Here is a 20,756-nt window from a genome sequence, read left to right on the forward strand (position 1 = left end):
AGGAGAATCCAGGCCCATGCAACAGGGGCACGATTGGAGGACTGGGACATGGGGCCTTTCCCCTCTAGGGGGAGGCAGCTCCAATCCAGCCCAGGGCAGGGGACTGGCTGGTTTATGGGGGTGGGGAATGGGACACGGTGCCTTTCCCCTCTAGGGAGCACTGGCCCAAATCTGACCCAGGCCACCAGTCTAGATGGAAGTGGGGTGGGAGGTGGGCAGACCCTGCCCACAGGATGTGGAGGGGAAGGGGGACACCAACTCGTAGAAGTCCGACGTGGAGATCTTGAGGAAGGTGCAGTCACGGTTGGCTTTGATGGTGAAGATGAGGGGCTCCCCGGTCAGCACAGCCAGCTGGCCCACCATCTTGCCGAGCTGTGTCAGGAAGAGGCACACATCCGTCGCCTTGTCGATCATGCGCTGGTAGACGGGTAGGCAGCTCCACAGCACGAAGTGAAGGCTGACGTCCTCTTGAGGGGTGGGGCAGAGGATAGAGAGGAACGTCAGCCCCAGCACCAGGGTGAGGGGCAGGCCTGCCCCCAAGGTGCGCACCCACAGATAGGCGGCCAGGAGACCTGGGGGACAGCCTACAGCTCCGGCTGAGCCTGAACTCTCTGGAGCACCCCACTAACCTTGGCAGAGCCACAGCCCAGCATAAATTCCCCCAGCTCCATGGAAACCAACCCCTCCCCATTCCAGCTGTGCAGGGGTTTAATGTTTCCTAGGCCTGAGGCCCAGCACCTGGGGGGGAGGGAACGGGGGATTCCTGGTAGAGTCCACTCCGCAGGGACCAATGCACCGGAGACACTCACACAGGTGGGTCTATTAGGCAGCTGGAAGCCAGCAGGGGAAGAGCTCAGGTCACCATAAGCGTTAAAGCACAGGCAGATCCCATCAGCCCAGAGCAATGCCCTGCCAGCTGTCTCTGACGCCCTTCCTTAGGCCAAGCAGTGAGAGCTCCCAGCCTCTCCCAGAAGAGCACTCTTTTCCCCCCAGCTCCCACCACCCAGCCCTTTGGTCTCAAACCAGGGTCTCTGCTCAGATCCCGGCTGAGAGGCGGTGGGGCACTGGTTGCCAGTTGTCAATGTGCTGGTGACCGGGGTTTTCCATTGATATGGGTCAGCCTCAGCCAGTCCTTTCTAATGACCACTTCAGTCCGCTCAGACAGTGAGGACACCCCCCGTCTCTCCGTCTGCCCTGAGAGCAAACAATCCTTTCCCCCCACTGGGTAGCCATGCAAAATATAGGGGAAACGGAGGCAAGCGGGACTCAAAAATATTACAAAAAATTCCCATTTCGTCGCACCTGCCCCTGTGGTGGAGGATCCCAAAGAGACAACAGAGCCCAAGGCCTGGGCCGTTCCCAGTTAAGCCAAGGCAGGCTGGGCATGGGCAAACAGCCCGGCTGGAGACCAAGGGAGGGCGGGAGAACAGATGGCTGCAGGGTGCTTCTGGGAGCAGAGACTCCAAATGGGGAGAACACGAGGCTGGAGCTCAAAGGATCAGGAGCTGGCACAGCCCTGGCTCCCACCAAGACAAACTGTCCCATGCTCACCTGTCTCATGCTAACTGAAGGGTCCCCAACACCATATTGCAGATGATTAGTAACTACCCCCTCTCTGGAAAGGCCACACAGTGTCACTGCAGGTACTGGCTTATGAAGTAATCCCTGACAGGAAAAACGTCCCCAAACATGAGCTCACTGTGAGCAGCAGGGGACGCTGGAGCCCAGAGGCCCAGACTTAGAGGTGCTGAGGCTGGTGGCTTGCCCTGCTGAGACAATGTGACCCCTGGGATCTGATGCATTACAGGGGTCACCCCAGGATGCTATGCAAAGGGCACGGCTCAGCACAGACCGTGTGAATCCGTAACAGCCGGTCCCACCATATAGTGCAGCACCACAAGCCAAGCACCTGACCTGCACAGGCTGCGACTGCATGGGCCACATCACAGGGAGGGGGGCTGCACTGCAGGGTGCCAGGGGCTGTACAGTAGCTGGGCTGGCTGCTCCATCAGCAATGCTGCCCCAGGCCAGGTCTTGGGCGAGTAGGGAGAACCCCTCCCAGCCTGCCCTTCAGCTAGTAACTCCTCCCGCCTGCCACACCCCGCCCCTGCTGTCGGAGGGACCAATGGGGGCGGGGCAGGGCAGCCACACACAGCACTAGAGGAACTGGAAGCCAGCAGGCTCCCCACAGCTCAAACCAGGGGGAAATTCTTTCCCAGCCCCTCCCTCAGTCCAAGGACAGTGTCTGACCCCATCAGCCCCTCCACTCACCAGACAAGACTTGCCCAGGGATGGCTGAGCCCCAAAGGTGCCAGCGCATTCCTGGGCAAGTACCAGAGCCTCCCATCCCACCAGGAGCTGTGCTGCCTTGGGTCGGGGACCGTGGGCTATGCCAGTGGGCCAGCACTTCCACTGCCCACGGGTGAGACCACTACACTGCTCCATATCCCCCGGGAATACAATCCCTCCAGGAGACACCACACCTGGCCCCACATCCCAGGCATAACCCCCCAGCCGCCCCTCCTCACCATGCTGGTCTGGAGCTGATCCTCCACAAAGAACTTAAGGTTGGGCTGTGAGCCCATTGTGGAGAGAGATGCAGACAGAGCTTCAGTGCAGCAGGCAGGCTGATGCTGCCATCAAAGCCCATGGGCCCAGCCCTACGGTTGCTCCACCCAACATCTGGGCATAAGGATCTGACCATAGCACCTTTCATCCCAACACACTTTGCTGAGTGTGCAGTGTGTGCAGGGACCACTGGCTCACCACTGAAATGCAGCCACCTCTGGAGTGAGGCTGGCAGCTGTTCAAGGGGCACATAACAGTGCAGAAGTAGAAAGGACATTGAAGTGGAGGGCAAGTCTCCAGCAATCCTGGGACACTGTGTCGTGGGCAGGCCCCAGCAGGCCACACCTACCCAGACACATCCCAGAAGGCTGCTGGGCTCTGGAGAGGCTTCTGCCAAACCCAGTACCTCATCTGGGAAGAAGGTTCCCATGGGAGATGGGGGATTCGTGGAGCTGGAACGTGACCTGGATGCTGGATTTAACATTCCCAAGTCAGGGGGAGGGGCATCCTGCTGGGGCAAGTGGGGGTCCTGGGGAGGACTCTGACTGGGATGCCAGCCAAGGTGCCCTGCACTAGGGAAGTGTCCCCAGCGCCCAGGAAATGGTGCTGGTGGGGAGGGTCTCTTCAGGTCCTTGTCCAGTCAGTGGACAACAGCAGCAGGGGGAGCTCTCTGAACATGGGTGGCAGGGGTGGAACGATGGGGTTGAGAGGCTGGGAACTCGCTCACTCCAGTGACTGCCAGGCTGCAGAGGACAAACTGCCAGGGGCCCCAGCAAGGAACTGGACAGCACCTACCTCCTGCTCATCCTGAGGCTCAGACTCACTCTGCCCCATGTCTGCTGCTGGCCCCGGTCCCAGGCCCGTCCCAGAAAGGTGCCTGAGAACAAGCAGAGACGTTTGTGCTGTGCCCTTTGGGGGAAGCCAGGGTTGACCGTGCACAGCTCCCATGACCCCCTAGCACCATAGATCTCCTTACTCACCTTCCCAATAGTTTCCCTCCCTCACAGAGGGCCCCATTCCCCCCACCCCACCTCCCCAAGACAGCACCCTCCCAGACAGTCTGTTACCTCCTACTGGTTCCTGGCTGGGAGAGCAGGTCACGGGGCAACATGGGGCTGGCCCTTCCCTCCCTGATCCTCACCCTACTGCCCTTGACCTGAACTGCAGACACACCTGGGAAGCAGCTGGTCCTGTGGGGCTCCCCACCAGTGCTAGCCCCACTGCTGGGGGAAGGAGTGTTGCTGCTTGACCATCTGTCAAAGGAGAAAGGTCCCAGGCAGAGTCCAGACCCTGCCCACTCACCTCCTGAGCCAGTGGTGTCCCTGCCCCATTCCAGGGCAGATGGGCCCTCTGCACCTGCCCTCCAAGTCACCTCCTTGTCTATCACCAGACACAGGCACCATGACTCAGACCCCAAGCCCCTGCCAGCCAGTGCAGAGTGCGGGGTGTGGAGGAGAGAGTCCCAGTTCACACTGTGGAAGTGAGCAATTTCCAGTTCAGGATAGGGCTGGGCACTGGGGGTCAGGCCTGTCCTGAGATGCAAGGGCTGCTTCCCAGCATGGGCAGACTGGTACACATGAGTTAGCCTGGTTCCAATAGCAGCGGGGCCATGGCAGATTGTTGACTCCCACCTGAGTATGTTCCCCGAGGGTGATGGGATTGTACTCTGGCGGCCACCCACACACTGGGGCCACACTGCTACTGTTAGCGCACTAGCTTGAATAAAACTGTGCCTCTGTCCACCTGGCTAGGGAGCAACCTCCTAGCTGCTGTGTAGATAGACCGGGGTGACCAACCTGAGCCTGAGAAGGAGCCAGAATTTACCAATGTGCATTGCCAAAGAGCCACAATAACACATCAGCAGCCCCCCGTCAGCTCCCCCCACCCGCCAGCAGCACCACGGATCAGTGCCTAACTCTCCATCCCTGTGCCTCCCACCAGCCTTGATCAGCTGTTTTGTGGTGTGCAGAAGGCTCAGGGGGAGGGGAGGAGGAGGAGGAGCAAGGACACGGCAGACTCCGGGGAAGGGGCGGGGGCCTTGGGGGAAGGAGTGGAGTGGGGCTGAGGCCTGGGACAGAGCCAGGGGTTGAGCAGTGAGCACCCTGCAGCACATTGGAAAGTTGGCGCCTGTAGCTCCAGCCCTGGAGTGTTTCTAGTGTAGACATACCTTGATGAGACTCAGGCCTTTTAGAAGTACAATAGAAGGGTTAGAACAGTTCTGGAGAAGGGAAACTTCTCGAGTATTCATGTAACAACAGTCATCACCAAGGATCAAACCCAGGACCTTGTAACTGTATGACCCACTACGGTTTGAGCTAAGGGACGAACTCCCATAGGTAGGAGCTGTAGCAGAACGAGACCCGCGGTGGACCAGCCCCTAGAGGACACATAACACACACTGATCAATGAGCTACACAGAGAAAGCTTAAGTGAGTATTAACCAGGTGATGTGTGGACACACACCAGGCTTTTAGGGCCGAATGTATTGCTGACTGATTACAGGCTCAGTTGAAAGTTGTCAGATAGACAGGGCTTAAGGGATCAATGGAGTTAAAGGGAGAAAACACCTGCTGGGTTTCAGTAGATCATCAACTTTGTATTCTGGTAGGAAGAAAGGACGGCCCTTGTGGCTAAAATGCTAGGCTAGGACTCCAGTGATCAAGCTTCCATTCCCAGCTCTGTCCTAGAGTCCCTGTGTGTGTGACCTTAGGTGTGTCACTTAGGCCAAGGTTTTCAAAATTGCCTTATGATTTTGGTTGCCTAACCTGAGACCTTAAAGGGGCCTGATGTTCAGAGGGTGAGTGCTCAGCACTTTTGAAAGTCAGGGCCCTTTTAAGATGTCTCAAATCACGAGACACTTTAGAAAACCTTAGCCCTGCAGATGTTGACCTGCTGTAATTGTCCTGCCTCTCTTTCTGTTGCTAAATGTTACATTTAAATACCAGACTGAGACCCCACAGATAAAAGAGCAGTTGGAGATGCGTAAAGATGTCTTTCTGCGGGTACATGGAAGGGGTTTATTTGGGCTTTGAGGGTTTTCACACAGAGCACACAGAAAACTCTAAGCCTGAGGATTCTCAGCTTATCCAGGGTTTACCACTGACTTCAGTGGGAGCAGAATCAGTCCAACACAAAGTGCTTTTGAAAATTCGACCGTATCATGCTTAGGTGTGTGACGCCCCCACTGTACATCAGAGTTCTGCAGTTAAGTCACGAGCCAGAGATCCAGGAAGTCAGATTTCAGAGTAGCAGCCGAATTAGTCTGTATCTGCAAAAAGAACAGGAGTACTTGTGGCACCTTAGAGACTAACAAAGGTATTTGTGCATAAGCTTTCAGAGTTCGGTTCCCATCTCTGCCCCAAACTCAGTGTGACTTTGGGCAAATTGCTCAGTCTCTTTGTGCACCGGTTCCCCACTTGTAGAAGGAGGATAATAATCCTTACAAACCCGTGTGCGGAAGGGAAGGAGAAATTCATTAATATTGATGAAAGCTTCAAAACTCTGAAATATCAGCGTGTCTGTGGGCTTCACCACACTTAGCCTTAACATGTCTTAATCTGTAGGCATTCTAGTGGGACAGCCAGCCACTCTGAAAAAGCAAGATCACTCTGCGGAACCATTGACCTTAATTTGGGGTGGTCTTTCCATTCTTGCAGAAATAACCCATTTCCTCTGATTGTTCTGCAAGGCAGCAACAGTGAATTTTGCTCCTTCGTGAATTCAACTCTATTCACTTAACAAAATGTTCTTCTGATCCCAAAAGGGACAACCACATTGCCAGATCAATATTACTTTGGATCTTATCCAAGACACCACACTGCCAGCCAATCCTTTAGGTATCTAAAACTAAGGGTTTTATTATAAATTAAAAGAAAAGAAAGAGAAGAGAGTTGTTAAATGATCAAAGCAATCCGATACATATGACTTCAAGGTCCATATATCTGGTTCTTAGCAGCGTTGGTGAGTTTGCTGGCTTGTAAAGTCCCTCTGGAACACACCGAAAGCTTAGCTGGGTCTATCAGACCTTTGTTCAAAGCTCCTGTTTGTAGAGAAGTTACTCCAGAGCCGGTGAGAAGCAGGATTGAAGACAAAATGGAGGTGATGCAGCTGCCTTTTTTCTATCCTTTTCCATGTGGCTTGTACTTCCTCTGTCCCAAATTCAAGCTCACAGCACATGGGCATGGAAAGGTACTTAGAGTCCCCTGTCTATAGGCATGTCCCTACATGTCCTGCTGACGCATGGGCATAGCCCCTGGCTTCTCTCAATGGGTTCATTGTAGAGCTCAGCGGTTCTCAAACTTTAGCAACCTCAGGATCCCCATTTTGATTTAAAATTTTTCACAGACCCTCAAGCACCCGCTCAGCCCCAGGCCCCAACCCCCTTCCATCCATTCCCCCAAGACCCTGCCCCACCCCACCTCTTCTTGCCCCAGCTCCACCCCTGCTCCTTCTCTTCCCTGCCTCTTTCCCCCCCCTCCCCTGAGTGCCCCCATCCCCTCCCCTCCCCCTCCCACCCAGAGCCTCCTGCATGCCTGAACAGCTGTTCCCCAGCATGCAGAAGGCACTGGGAGGGAGGTGGAGGACTTGGTCAGAGGGGCCTGTGGACCCCCTGGAGTGCCCTCACGGACCCCAGTTTGAGAAACGCTGGTATAGCGGATTACCCTTCACGGGCCATCCAACAGACTGGATAGTGCTGATGCCAATCTGTCTGGGGGTGTCACCCAGAAACACATGTAACCCCTTTGGGGTTTAGAGAGCATGGCCCCTTTACATTTTTTTCCTAGGGGGGAAGGGGAGAGTAAAAAAAAAAAAAAAAAGGAGGGAAACTTCAGGGGGCAGCGCTGGAGCTCCAGGGAGAGGGAGAGGCAGCCGGAGGCCCTGGAAAAGTGAAGGAGAGAGAACCTGCCTGAAGCCTGAGAAGGACAGGGCCGATCGGGGACTAGGGTGACCAGACAGCAAGTGTGAAAAACCGGGACAGAGGGTGGGGGGTAATAGGCGCCTATATAAGAAAAAGCCCCAAATATAGGGTTACCATTCGTCTGGATTTACCCAGACATGTCCTGCTTTTTGTGTTAAAAATAGCGTCCGGGGGGGAATTTGTAAATCACTAAAAATGTCCGGGATTTCCCCCCCATGCAGAGCGAGGCGCAGCTGGGAGGGCTGCAGGAAAGTCAGCCGCTGGCATGGGGCTCTGGCAGGCAGAGCCCTTCCCCCGCAGCTTGCCGGGCTGGACTCCGGAGCAGCTGTAGAGCTCCTGCCCCGCATTCTGAGCCGGCCGGCCTGCCGGGCCGTTCGCATCGGGCCTCGGCAGCTCCTCCTCCCCTGCTGCCCAGCGCCCCGCTCCGGCAGCACTGGGTGGGGTGGGACCGGGTTGTGTGTTGCGCTGGGGAGCGCAGCCACGTGTCCGGCTCCGCACAGAGCCCAACACCATGTTCTGAGCGGCAGGGTAAGGGGGCCAGGGGGCAGGAGAAGGGGCAGGGAGATTTTGGAGGGGGCAGTCAAGAGACGGGGGGGGTCGGGAGTTCGGGGGGGGCTTTTTGGGGGGGTGGAGAAGGTTTTGGGCAGTCAGGGTACAGGTAGGGGGTAGGGTCCTGGGGGGCAGTTAGGGTGGGGGAGGGTCTTAGGAGGGGGCAGTTAGGGGACAAGGAACAGGGAGGCTTAGGTAGGGGGTGGGGTTCTGGAGGGTAGTTAGGAGCAGGGGTCCCAGGAGGGGGCAGTCAGGGGACAAGGAGCGGGGGGGGCGGGTTGGGAGTTCTGGGGGCGGAGCTGTCAGGGGGCAGGGGTGGGGAGAGGGATCGGAGCAGTCAGGGGACAGGGAGCAGAGGGGTTTAGATGGGTCGGGAGTTCTGGGGGGGGCTGTCAGGGGGTGGGGAGTGGTTGGATGGGGTGTGGGAGTCCCAGGGGTCTGTCTGGGGGTGGGGGTGTGGATAAGGGTTGGGGCAATCAGGGTACAGGTAGGGGGTAGGGTCCTAGGGGGCCAGTTAGGATGGGGGGAGGGTCTCAGGAGGGGGCAGTCAGGGGACAAGAGGCAGGAAGGCTTAGGTAGGGGGTGGAGTCCTGGGGGGCAGTTAGGGGCAGGGGTCCCAGGAGGGGGCAGTCAGGGGACAAGGAACGGGGGGAGGGTTGGGGGTTCTGAGGGGGGCGGGAAGTGGGAGGGGCTAGGGCGGGGCTTCTCCCGTCCTCTTTTTTGCTTGCTGAAATATGGTAACCCTACCCAGGGAGATCCTCACCTGCTCCCTGGGAGAGCCTGGCTCTGCCCTCCTTGCCCCTGGGTCCCCCCCGGAGGGCAAAGTACTCAGAGTCTTGGAACGTTTAGAGACCCTGCGAGCTGGGGGCATTCTCAGCCTCCTCCTTGCTCATAGGTTCTCCCGGGCCAGAAGGCACCGTTGTGATCATCTCCTCTGACCCCCTTGTATTTATTCTAATGAACAATGGCACATTATGCAGTATTCATTTTTGAAAGTTTATAATAAGCGATGCTCCGGGGGGAGAGGAGGGGAGGGCGCAAGGTGGAAGTTACGCCTAGGGCCAAAATATCCTTGCACCGGCCCTGCCCAGGACGGCGCTAGGGGGCACTGTATGGCAGGGAGCAAGGCGCATTAGTTTCCCCTATGCATTTCTTAAGTATCTAGGTGGTGGGATAAGGGTGTGTGATTGTTGCAGAGCCCTAGAGGGGCAGGTGTGATGGTGTCTGCACAGAGAATGGCCGACACCCTGTCTTCTGGCAACTGATGGCCTGGGCCCCTCCCCTGCAAAGGTGCCAACTGAAGGTGTTGGAGAACAAAGAGATCAGGTCGCCTCCTGGCCCCGGAAAGAGACAAAGGCCAGAGGAGGGGCTGGAGGGGGTTTCAGTTTAGAGCTGGCTGGGGAAATGAGGGAGGCTGGGCTCCCTACCCCCCAAGATGGATCTGACTGAGGACTCCTGTTGTGTGTACCTACAAGCTCTGTTTTAGACTGTGTTCCTGTTGTCTAATAAACCTTCTGTTTTACTGGCTGGCTGAGAGTCAGATCTGACTGCGGAGTTGGGGTGCAGGGCCCTCTGGCTTCCCCAGGAGCCCCGCCTGTGTGGGCTCGCTGCGGGAAGCGCACGGTGTGGAAGGGGATGCTGAATGCTCCGAGGTCAGACCCAGGAAGGTCGAAGCTGTATAAGCTTCTTGCCCTGGAGACAGTCTGCTCAGAGAGAGGAGGCTCCCCCAGAGTCCTGACTGGCTTCATAGGGAGCAGTTCCAGAGCATCGCCCGGTGAGTCCGTGACAGGTGGCACTAGGGTGTTGTGCTACAGGGAGCGGGGCGGGGAGCTCAGCAGAGTTGCTCTCCCCTGGCAGGCAAGGCTGGCCCCACGGCGGTGCTAGGGAGCACTGTGGGGCAGGGAGCGGGGTGGTGGGCTCACTAGGGAGTGCTCTCCCCTGGCAGGCAAGGCTGGCAGCAGGGCGGCGCTAGGGGTGCTGTACTGCGGGGTGAGGGCAGGTGTGGGGGGCTGAGGGCGGAGGCAGGTGTCAGGGGCATGGGGTGGAAGGTTGGGGGGCAGGTGTCAGGGGGGCGGGGTGGGGCGGAAGGTGTGGAGAGGCAAGTGTTGGGGGGTGGAGCGGAGGCATGGGGCCAATGGGAGTCCAGAGTCAGCGCTTGAGGTGGGGACAGTGCGCAGAGCTTCCCTAATCGCCCCTGCGCCTAGAGGCCGTAGGGACTTGCCGGCCGCTTCCGGGAGCAGCGCGGAGCCAGGACAGGCAGGGAGCCTGCCTTAGCCCTGCTGCGCCACTGACCAGGAGCTGCCTGAGGTAAGCGTCGCCCAGCTGGAGCCTGAACCCCCTGTCCCAGGTCGGAACTCCCTCCCGCACCCTAACTCCCTCCCAGACCCCGCATCCCCGGCCCCACCCCAGAGCCCACACCCCCCTGCTGCAGCCCAGCTGCCTGCCCCAGGCTCCAGCTGGTGAAAGTGAGTGAGGGTGGGGGAGAGCGAGCCACTGAGGGAGGAGCGATGAAGCGGGGGCGGGGCCTCAGAGAAGGGGCAGGGGCAGGGATGTTCGGGTTCCTGCCATTAGAACAGTGGTCCCCAACCTTTTCTGTGTGGTGGGCACCTGACAACTAGCCACCGAAGAGCACGGCCGCCGGACAAGCAGCTGCCGAAATGCCGCCGAGAAGCAGCGTCATCAAGAGGCGTCGCCGCCGAAATGCCGCCGAGAAGCAGCGGCATTTCGGTGGCAACGCTTCTTGATGTTGCCGCTTCTCGGTGGCATCTTGGCAGCGGGATGCTCCCTTGTCAGTAGGTGGGCGCACGTAGATGCCCCGGCGGACGCCATGGCGCCCGCGGGCACCACGTTGGGGACCACTGCATTAGAAAGTTGACAGGTTTCAGTGGTAGCCGTGTTAGTCTGTATCAGTAAAAAGAAGGAGTGGTCCTTGTGGCACCTTAGAGACTAACGAATACATTTCTTAGTCTCTAAGGTGCCACAAGGACTCCTCGGTCTTTTTATTAGAAAGTTGGCAACCCTAGTTTGGGGGGGGGGGGGAGGTGGGGCTGCGGAGCGGAGGCGTGGGGAAGAGGTGTGGGGGGTAGTGCGGAGCCGCGGGGGGGCAGGTGTCTGGGCAGAGGCGTGGGGGGGGGCAGGTGGGGCTGCGGAGCGGAGGCGTAGGGGGCTGGTGGGGGGGCGGAGCAGAGTCGAGGGGGGGCGGGGTGGAGCCGCGGGGGGGCAGGTGTCTGGGCAGAGGCGTGGGGGGGGCAGGTGGTGCTGTGGAGTAGAGGCGGGGGGGGGGTGCTGTGGGGGGGCGGGGCGGAGCCGCGGGGGGGCTGGTGTGGGGCGGAGGCGTGGGGGGGGCTGGTGTCTGGGGGCCGGGGCGGAGGTGGGGCGGGGCAGGGTGGAGCCACGTGGGGGCAGGTGGTGCTGCGGAGTAGAGGCGGGGCGGAGCCGCGGGGGGGCTGGCGTCGGGGGGGCGGGGTGGAGCCGCGGGGGGGCTGGTGGGGGGGCTGGTGTCTGGGGGGCGGGGCCATGCCGGGGTCGGGGGGAGCTGGGCGGCCCGGCGCGGGGCGGAACCAGACGGGCGGTTCCTGTTCCCAGCCGGGCTCTGTTCGCTGCTGCACCGAGTCCATCGGTCTCCGGAAGCCGCCAGGGGCCCGCGAGCCGCAGGGTGAGGCCGGGCCGGAGCCTTCGGGTCTGACTCGGGCCGGCCGCGGTGCGAGCGGGGAGAGCTCGTAGGGAGCTCGGGGGGGTGGCGCCTGGGGCGATGGGGGCCGGCGGGGAGAGCTCGGGGGGGTGACTCTGGGGGGGGTTCTCGGGGTAGCGGGGGGGGGGTAGCGGGGGTGGGGGCCGGCGGGGAGATCTCGGGGGAGCCGGGAGGGGAGGCTGCTATAGGGTGGCACTAGGGGGCGGTAGTTGGGGGTCTGGGTGTATCGGCGATAGGGTGATGATGGGGTATCTCCGGAGGGGGCTGGGTAGGGGTGGGGTGGCAGCTGGGGGATGGGTGAATTTGGGGTGGGTTGCTCGTGGGGGGCATCTCAGGAGGAGTTGGGGGGAGGGGCTGGGTGTATCCAGGTGTGGTGCAGGTGGGGGGTATTTTTTTGTGGGGGGGAGTTGGGAGATGCGGGGGGGTTGGTGATAGGGGTATCACGGGAGGGGAGGGTATCTCTAGCCCGCCCTTCCCAGGCAGGTTTGTGGTAGTGATGTAAAAATTTATTTAGCCAGTTCACCGATAAGCATCAGTCTTACTGGTTTCGGTTAATAGTTAAGCTCTGCTGCCGGCCGGAGCCCAGCGCCCTGCTGCTGTCCCAGGGGCGGCAGCCAGGACTCCTGGGCGGTAGGGCCCTGCGTAAAATGTGGGGGTGCTGCAGCACCCCCCACACTGCTAGTTCTCCGGTTAAATGTTTAACCATGTAACTGACAAAATTGTAATAGGTTACACAGTTACATTTTTTAATCCCTAGTCTGTGGAAAGCATTGCTCTGGCACAGGGACTTGCGCTGCCAGCTCACGTGTTGCTGCCTTTGCTCCCAGGAGCCTGCCATGAAGGTGCCAGTCAGCGTGATCCGCCTGCCCCGTGGGCCGGATGGCACAAGCCGTGGCTTTGACCCCAACTCCCCTCGGTACCAGGCTCTGAGCCCCATCAGCATCTCCACTATGGGCTGTGGGAACGAGGCAGATCTGGAGCGGGAGCAGCAGGCCCGCGTGGCTCTGCGGGAGCGGTACCTGCGCAGCCTGTTTGCCATGGTTGGCCACACCATCCATTTCACAATGTACGAGAGAGTCAACGTCTCGGCCTTCTTCGACGCCTCCGACATCGACATCTTGAACTTCCAGGTGTCCGACCTGCAGACCCCGCTGGGTGTGCACAGGGAGGCGCTGCTCCGCTGCTCGGACATCATCTCCTACACCTTCGAGCTGTGACTCTGCCCCCCACCTGTCCTGCTTTCTAATAAAAACACACTCGGGTACAGCTTGCAGAATCCTTTCTTCACCTTTCAGACTGGAGGTGAATTCGCAGGCCCCAGCGTCATAGCTGGAAAGTGATGCTTCCCCTCCACCCATTTGTGCTGCTCTGGAGATGGCCTTGAATTGGAGTGGAAATGAGCTTGGGAGCTGGGGGTGCATGGAGCGGCATCCATTTGGCACAACTCATCTCTGTTTCTTTTATCTTCTGGTTATAGAAACATAATATCCCATTCCCTTGGATAATCCACTTGGCCCCACTGAATAGAACCCCTAAAAGTTTCCACCACTTTGGAGTACGGAGGCCCAAATGATAATTCGGCAAATAGCTCCTGCTCACCAAATCTGCTCGCTGAACGTTACGAGTCTGAGTGGCTCAGTGAGCACCTGGCATCCCTGTTATTGGCTGTGGGTAACTATGAGCACCTATTCAAATTGGGGAAGAAACCTGAGGAGCCTTGTCTGTCACTGCTGCACCCCTCCCCTCCCTTCTGTCCAGACACCCAGCCCAAAGTGGGATTCATGAATATCAGAGAAGGGAAGGATATTGCGGCAGTAAAACCAAAGTCTCCCTGTTTCTGCTGCTGTAAGGTTTGAACTGCCAGCCCCCGTGTAGAACATAGTGTGGGGCAGGGTGCAGAACAGAGCTGGGATGTACAGAGGTGAGGCCTGTGCCACTGTGATGGCCTAGGTAGCGTTAGAAGACGTGTCTGCCCTTGTGGACTGTGATTGAGGTGAGGCTGAAAAGTAATAAGATGAAGCGGAGCACGCAATAATCTCGGATGAATCTGAGCCAGGAGCAAGGTCTCAGGCTGTGCACTGGTCTCCCGGGGAAGCTGGTAGAAGTCTGCAGAGCGCCATCGGGCATGGGCAGAGGGGCAGCCCACTAGATGCAATAGGATTTTCTAGCTAAAATTTCTTTGATTGTAGTTAATATCTGATCTCCCTGGTTCCTCTTGGCCAGTTCAGAAGGACAAGAGGACCCCACAGGCTTGCAGGGGGAGGCTGCAAGTTAATGTGGCTGCATGGATTATTGGCCTGGTGGGACAGAGCAGTTGAGCCCAGCTGTTTGAGATGAAACTTGGCAAGCTAATGCACTCTGTGAATTGGCATCTGAAATCCCTGCTCCACTCTCTCTCCTCTGGAACCTGTATGGGGCTCACCCCTCTGACCTGGAAATGAGCTAAGTGGCCAAGGTTTTCAGTAGTGACTAAAGGTTCAATTTGCACTCCTTGGGAATCCAATGGGAGATGTCTTAGATAGACTTGATTTTCAGAACCTGCCGAGGACCCTGAAGATCAGGCCCCTTTAAGGTAACTTAGATTGAAAATCAGGCCCCTAGAACAAGTTCCCCGCAGGCACTGAGCAGCTGGAGTTGGTGCTTGGCATATTTCTACTTCGAGTTAATTGTGAAAATGAGACAAGCCAGGCATCTTGCCTCCATTTTGTTTGCTGGACACTTCTGTGGTGTCCTCCCAGCTTCAGCATAGTGAGCCATAGATGTTCTTCCCTATTCACAACACAACCCTAGCATGGAGGGCTGTTGGTAGCTGTAGCTGGCTCTTGGGATTGCTTGGTAAGCACATGCACTGGATGTTTCTGCTAAAACAGGTGGGCGTTTATAGATTTTAATGTTTTTAAACCATATGGGATCATGGTGATCTAGTCTGACCGGCAGGGAGTCTTACCCGGCGATTCCTGCATTCCAAACTTGGGGCTGAGCTCGAGTGTGTCTTTTAGAAAGATCCAGTCTTGAGTGAAAGACTCCAAGTGCTGGAGAATCCACTACAGCCTTTAGTAAATGAATTATCTAAATGGGGGGAGGGATAGCTCAGTGGTTTGAGCATTGGTCTGCTAAACCCAGGGCTGCAAGTTCAATCCTTGAGGAGGCCACTTGGGGATCTAGGGCAAAATCAGTACTTGGTCCTGCTAGTGAAGGCAGGGGGCTGGACTGGATGACCTTTCAAGGTTCCTTCCAGTTCTAGGAGATCAGATATTTCTGTTAATATATCCTGTTCCAATCCACTGGTCTGAATTTATCCAGTTTCCACTCCTAGCCATTGGGTCTTGGTCTGCCTGTATCTGTGACATTAAAGAGCCCTCTAGTATCTGATAACTTCTGCTTATGTGGATACTTCTAGATCATGATCCAGCCACCATTTAATGGTCTCTTTAAAATACAGATATTGTGCTCCTTCAAGTCTCAATGTAAGGCAAGTTTCCCAGACCTCTCTAATCACTTTCTGGATCTAGCCTAGTTTTATTGGGCGTTGCAGACATGCAAACTGGACCCAGGGTTCTGGCAGCATTGGCACCAGTGCCAAATACAGAGGTAAAAGAACCACTCTACTCCTGCTAGAGAGTCCCCTACTTATGCATCCCAGAGTCACATTAGTTCTTTTGGCCACAGCATCAGTCTGGGAGTTCAGTTCAGCTGATTATCCAGCATTCCCTCTCTCCCCCCAAAAAAACCACTTTCAGAGTTATTGCTTCCCAGGATAGTCCCCCATCCTGTCAGTATAGCATTCTTTGTTCCTAGATTTACATTTAGCTGTATTAAAACACACGCTGTTTCCTTGCACCCAGTTTATCAAGCAATCCAGCTTGCTCTGAACCAGTGACTTGTCCTCTTCATTTACTACTCCCCCAGTTTTGATATCATCTGCAAACTTTCTCGGTGATGATTTTGTTTTGTTTCAGGTCATTAATAAAAATGTTAAATAGCGAGAGGGGCCAAGCAGCAAGCCCTGCCCCCCCCCCGAAACACAAGGATGTTTTAATACAGGCAGCACGTGTCACTCTACTTGAAGTCTCCCAGGATCAGGTTTTTCCCTACATTTTATAGATAGGTGTGTAAGGAGCCAGTCAGCCTGTTCCCTAGTGTATGGTGGGCTGTTGCAGACACCAACTAATACCCCATCTTGTGCTTTATCTGTTAGACATTGATCCATAAGCATTCACCAGCACTTTCTTCTGTTATCAATGTCTCAAACAGGTAATGGCCTTTTTGACATCAAGCTCCCCTCCCATTTTGCCCATTTTATTCCTCTTACTAAATAGGTTACAACCATTGATCTTTAATATCCTAAGCATGCAAATCATTCCCCCAGGTTTCATTAATATCAACCAGCTCTAATTAGCAGGAGTGTTGTAAGCAACACACGAGAAGTAATTCTGCTCTACTCTGCTGAAATATTGTGTCCAGTTCTGGGTGCCACATTTCAGGAAAGATGTGGACAAATTGGAGAAAGCATAGAGAAGAGCAACAAACTGATCAAAGGTCTAGAACAGTGGTTCTCAACCAGGGGTACCTGTACTCCTGGGGTACTCACAGGTTTTCCAGGGGGTACAGCAACTCATCTAGCTATTTGCTTAGTTTAACAGGCTACGTAAAAAGCACTAGCAAAATCAGCACACTAAAATTTCACACAGCCAATGACTTTATACTCTCTATGTACTATACACTGAAATGTACAATATTTATATTCCAATAGATATATTTTATAATTATATGGTAAAAATGAGAAAGGAAGCCATTTTTCAGTAATAGTGGGCTGGGACACTTCTGTATTTCTGTGTCTGATTTTGTAAGCAAGTAGTTTTTAAATGAGGTGAAACTTGGGGGTACACAAGACAAATCAGACACCTGAAAGGGATACAGTAGTCTAGAAAGGTTCGGAGCCACTGGTCTAGAAAACATGACCTATGTGGGAAGATTGAAAAAATTGGGTTTGTTTAGTCTGGAGAAGAAAGAGGGAACATAACCGATTTCAAATATATAAAAGGTTGTTACAAAGAGGAGGGAGAAAAATTGTTCTTGTTAACCTCTGAGGATAGGAGAAGCAGCCATGTCTTTAAATTGAAGCAAGGGCAGTTTAGGTTGGACATTAGGGAAAGCTTCCTGTTAGGGCAGTTAAGCACTGGAATAAATTACCAAAGCAGGTTGTGGAATCTCCATCATTGGAGGTGTTTAAGAACAGGTTAGACAAACACCTGTCAGGGTTGGTCTAGATAATACTTAGGGGACTGGACTAGATGACCTCTCGAAGTCCCTTCCAGTCCCACAATTCTATGAATTACAATTCTTGTTTTGTTACCCAGCCTCCTCGCAGTGGTGTAGTGGCATTTAAAGAGCTAGGTAATGGCACGCTGCAGGTACCAGAACAGGCACTTGGTTTGGATTCTGACCCGTACACACACATAAGTTGTTCTGGTTTAACACTTCCATCAGTTTAAACCCTACTCAGAGCAGGTGAGCTTGCACCTACCATGTACAGGTTTAGTAGCCACAGGTCCATACCCAACTGGAACAGAACCGTCCAGAGAAAAGGCCCAGGCTAGTGCAGGGAGACCTCACAGCCCTGTGTTAGGATATAGATTCAGGCCTGTCTGTAAAGGCCTATACTTTAAGAATGTAGGTATATGTTTATCATGTAGCTAGTTATAGAGGTATAAAAGAAAGATTCAAAATCACTGTCTGCCTGTGAGGACCTTTTCTCACTGTGACAGTCTGAGGCCCTGTTCTTAAGCTAAGGCCTTTGGCTAAGCAGCGGGAGCAGCCGTAAGCTGGGAAGCGAACGGTCACATCCGCACACATTTCAAACCAGTCACATTGAAATAAGGCAATCGGGGGCTGTTAGGAAGGTGATCCGATCTATCACCTCCAGAGAAAGGGAAGAGCCTAGAAGATGTAAAAAGAAATTTAGTTTGATAGTTTCCTGTTTGGTAAGAACTCACTGATCAATAGACAGGGTTAGGAAACCCGTATGTCTTTATAGATGTAGTTGTGAAATCCTCACTTCTGTATTGTTTTGTCACTATAGTTCCCACTTTGCTATTGTTTATTTGCATGGTCTCTGGCTGGTTCTGTGATTGTTTCTGTCTGCTGTATAATTAATTTTGCTGGGTGTGAACTAATTAAGGTGGTGGGATATAACTGGTTAGCGCAGGGGTGGCCAACCTGTGGCTCCGGCGCCACATGCAGCTCTTCAGAGGTTATTATGTGGCTCCTTTCCTAGGCACTGATTCCAGGGGCGGAGCGATAGATGCTGACTTTCCAATGTGCTGGGGGGTGCTCACTGCAAAACCCCCTGCTCTGCCCCCCACCCCACCCCTTCCCCCAAGGCCCCTGCCCCTTCCCCTGAGCCTGCCATGCCCTCGCGCCTCCCCTCCGTAGTCTCCTGTGCACGTGAAACAGCTGATTGCAGTGGGTGGGGGGAGTAGGTGCTGGGGAGCGGATGGGGGGCTGCTGATGTATTAGTGGGGCTCTTTGGCAATGTACATTGGTAAATTATGGCTCCTTCTCAGGCTCAGGTTGGCCACCCCTAGGTTAGCTAATCATGTTACAATGTTAGGATTTGTTAGGTAAATTTCAGTAAAATGATTGGTTAAGGTGTAGCTAAAAATATTACTATCTAAATTAGGGGCAAACAGGAACTAAGTTGGGATATGAAAATTAGGAAAAAGGAACTTCGATTTAAGCTTGCTGGAAGTTCACCCCAATAAACATTGAATTGTTTGCACCTTCGGACTTCGGGTAGTGTTGCTCTCTGTTCACGCGAGAAGGACCAGGGAAGTAGGAGGGAGACGGAATAAGCCCTCTAACACCCCGGAAGGAGCCTCCCCTCTCAGCACTCCGGGCCTGCATACCCTAAGAGCACGCACTAGCCCATCGAGCAGAGAGGGCCCAGGGGTGGAGGGAGCTGACATTTCCTTAGGAAAGCCACAGTCTAAGCCACCCTGTGTTCTCCAAGCCTTATTCCTCCCACTTTCCTGCTGTCTGCAGGGGCAGGCCACAACCATTCCAAGGGGATGGACACAGCTTACAACTACTGCCCCCTAGCCCCCATTCCCTTACACTGCAGACCCACTCCCCTCCTCCCAAAGTCAAACTGCTCAGCTCCACCCCTCCCCCGCCCCGTGTCACAGGAAAGCTCTGCAGTTACCCTGGGAGAAGGTCCTTGCGGAGACAAACAGGGCCAGTGCTATCATTAAGGTGAACTAGGCGGTTGCCTAGAGCGCCAAGATTTGGGGGCGCCAAAAAGCAGTGCCCCCAATTTTTTTTTTTTTTTCAGCGTTCCTCCCCAAGCGCGCGGTCGCCGCTCCACTTCTCCCGCCTCCCAGGCTTGCAGCGTCAATCAGCTGTTCGGCGCCGCAAGCCTGGGAGGAGAATTAGAGCAGGGGCAGTGTGCTCGGGGAGGAGGAGGAGCAGAGGTGAGCTGGGGAGGTGGTGTGCAGCTCCCTGGGTCAGGGGGGTGGGGAGCTGCTGCGGGGGTGCCTCGGGGGGGGGGGGAGCTGCCGCAGGGCTTCCCACCCCAGCTCACCTCTGCTCCGTCCCCCTCCCCGAGCACGCCGTCGCTGCTCCACTTCTCCCGTCTCCCAGGTTTGCGGCGCCAATCAGCTGTTTAGCGCCACAAGCCTGGGAGGGGAGGAGAATTAGAGCGGGGGCGGCGTGCTCAGGGAGGAGGCGGAGCAGAGGTGAGCTGGGGTGGGGAGCTGCCGCACAGCTCCCCAAGGGGGAGGGGGGAGCTGCCGCAGGTGGGGGTGCCTCAGGGCAGGGGGGGGCGGGGAGCGCAAGGTGGAAGTTTCGCCGAGGGCGCGAAACTTCCTTGCACCGACCCTGGAGACAAAGGGGAGACCGAGTTGAGGCCTCATCCCAGATGCCCAGTTTAAGGCTCCTGCAAGGGCTAAGGAGGATTTTTTATTATTATCCGATACTGGCATCTTAAAAACAGAACAGCAATGTACAGCTTTGCTACACAGCAGGGCTGGCGGGGCCTGCTGAGCCGATCGCACCACAAGGGGGCAGAGACCAGTGCTGCGCCGGGACCCACGCGCTAATGGCGGTAGTGAGGGCTTCTGGACCGGGAGCGTGAACGCCTGCAAAGGGAGAAGACAGGCTGGTTAAAGCAAGGAGGGGAACGTGCAGCCGGGGCAGCCCTGGCCCTGATTAGGGCCAGGCTGGGGCAAGGAGGGCCCCCAGCTGCTCACTAGCAGCCACACAGCACTCCCCCCCTCCTATAGGTGGCAGCAGAGCGACATCAATCTCTCTGATCCATGAAAAACCTGACATGGGCCTCACTGTTTGACTCCCTCCCGCTGAACCCAGAGGTGACCCAGGGACTGGGCCACTCTGAAACCGCTGCCTGCCTCAATCAAGCAGCACCACAGAGAGTGACAGCTCCCTCCTGGGCTCAGCTCCCCTCGCTTCTCCCGCCCAGGCACGACTGAGCCTGCCCTCAGCACAGCTCCAGCCCTGCCCTCCCCTGCTGCAGGGCCAGGACACCCCCTGCCTCAGCATGCAGGTGAACAGCCAAGGGTGTGAGCAGGGCCAGCGGCGACTGGAGGAGCCCGCAGAGTGCCAGGAGAGGGGTGCGAGCGGGGCCAGCAGCATGTGAGGCAACGACTGGAGGAGCCCACGGAGTGCCAGGAGCCAGGCGAGGGGCGCGAGTGGGACCAGCAGGGCACGCCAGGTCTATGAGGATGTGGGGACGGGGTACTGAGTGACATGTGTTCCCTGTGCCTACCCGCCCCAAGTCTCAGGACTGGCTGCCCTCCCAGCTCCCCCGTGGGCAGGGCTGGGAGCTGCAGGCGGCTGGTTACCCCATCCCAGGCGAGGGGAGACTGAACCTACCTCCTGGAGGAACCATATTCCCGACCTGCAAAGCAAAGAGCAAGGGTTACAAGGTGGAGAGGACGCCTCTGTACTGGGGGCACGGGCTTAGGAGATGCAGCTGCCCTGTGGGCACAAGAGCTCGGTGGTCAGGAGAAG

The 20,756-nt window shown here is 56.1% G+C and overlaps 2 protein-coding genes across 4 annotated transcripts in view; one reads left to right on the plus strand and one right to left on the minus strand.

Annotated features, from left to right (window-relative positions):
- Window positions 1-11,595: 11,595 nt before the first annotated feature.
- On the plus strand, window positions 11,596-12,990 carry GEMIN7 (gem nuclear organelle associated protein 7). 3 transcript variants are annotated; one of them, XM_065420700.1, is made up of 2 exons: window positions 11,596-11,690; window positions 12,484-12,990. In XM_065420700.1, the coding sequence occupies exon 2, from the start codon at window positions 12,563-12,565 to the stop codon at window positions 12,941-12,943; it is 381 nt and encodes a 126-aa protein (XP_065276772.1). In that variant the 5' UTR covers window positions 11,596-11,690; window positions 12,484-12,562; the 3' UTR covers window positions 12,944-12,990. The 3 variants fall into 3 exon arrangements, with proteins under 3 accessions (XP_065276772.1, XP_065276770.1, XP_065276771.1); XM_065420698.1 differs by having other exon boundaries at window positions 11,629-11,690; window positions 12,554-12,990; XM_065420699.1 differs by having other exon boundaries at window positions 11,672-11,735; window positions 12,554-12,990.
- A 6,677-nt stretch (window positions 12,991-19,667) lies between these two features.
- Window positions 19,668-20,756, minus strand: part of CLASRP (CLK4 associating serine/arginine rich protein) — a 52,421-nt gene continuing 51,332 nt past the window's right edge. Inside the window, exons 22-23 of the mRNA XM_065420684.1 lie at window positions 20,619-20,643; window positions 19,668-19,864 (exon numbers count right to left, since the gene is read on the minus strand). Coding sequence (XP_065276756.1) covers window positions 19,822-19,864; window positions 20,619-20,643 — 68 coding nt within the window. The 3' untranslated portion in view covers window positions 19,668-19,821. The remainder of the gene's footprint in view (window positions 19,865-20,618; window positions 20,644-20,756) is intronic.

Source organism: Emys orbicularis, chromosome 21 (genome assembly GCF_028017835.1).
Source record: "Emys orbicularis isolate rEmyOrb1 chromosome 21, rEmyOrb1.hap1, whole genome shotgun sequence".
NCBI classification, from domain to species: Eukaryota; Metazoa; Chordata; order Testudines; family Emydidae; genus Emys; species Emys orbicularis.

Bases quoted from the DNA above. Each gene is read 5' to 3' on its own strand.
- GEMIN7 (XM_065420700.1), top strand. From the start codon at position 12,563: ATGAAGGTGCCAGTCAGCGTGATCCGCCTGCCCCGTGGGCCGGATGGC.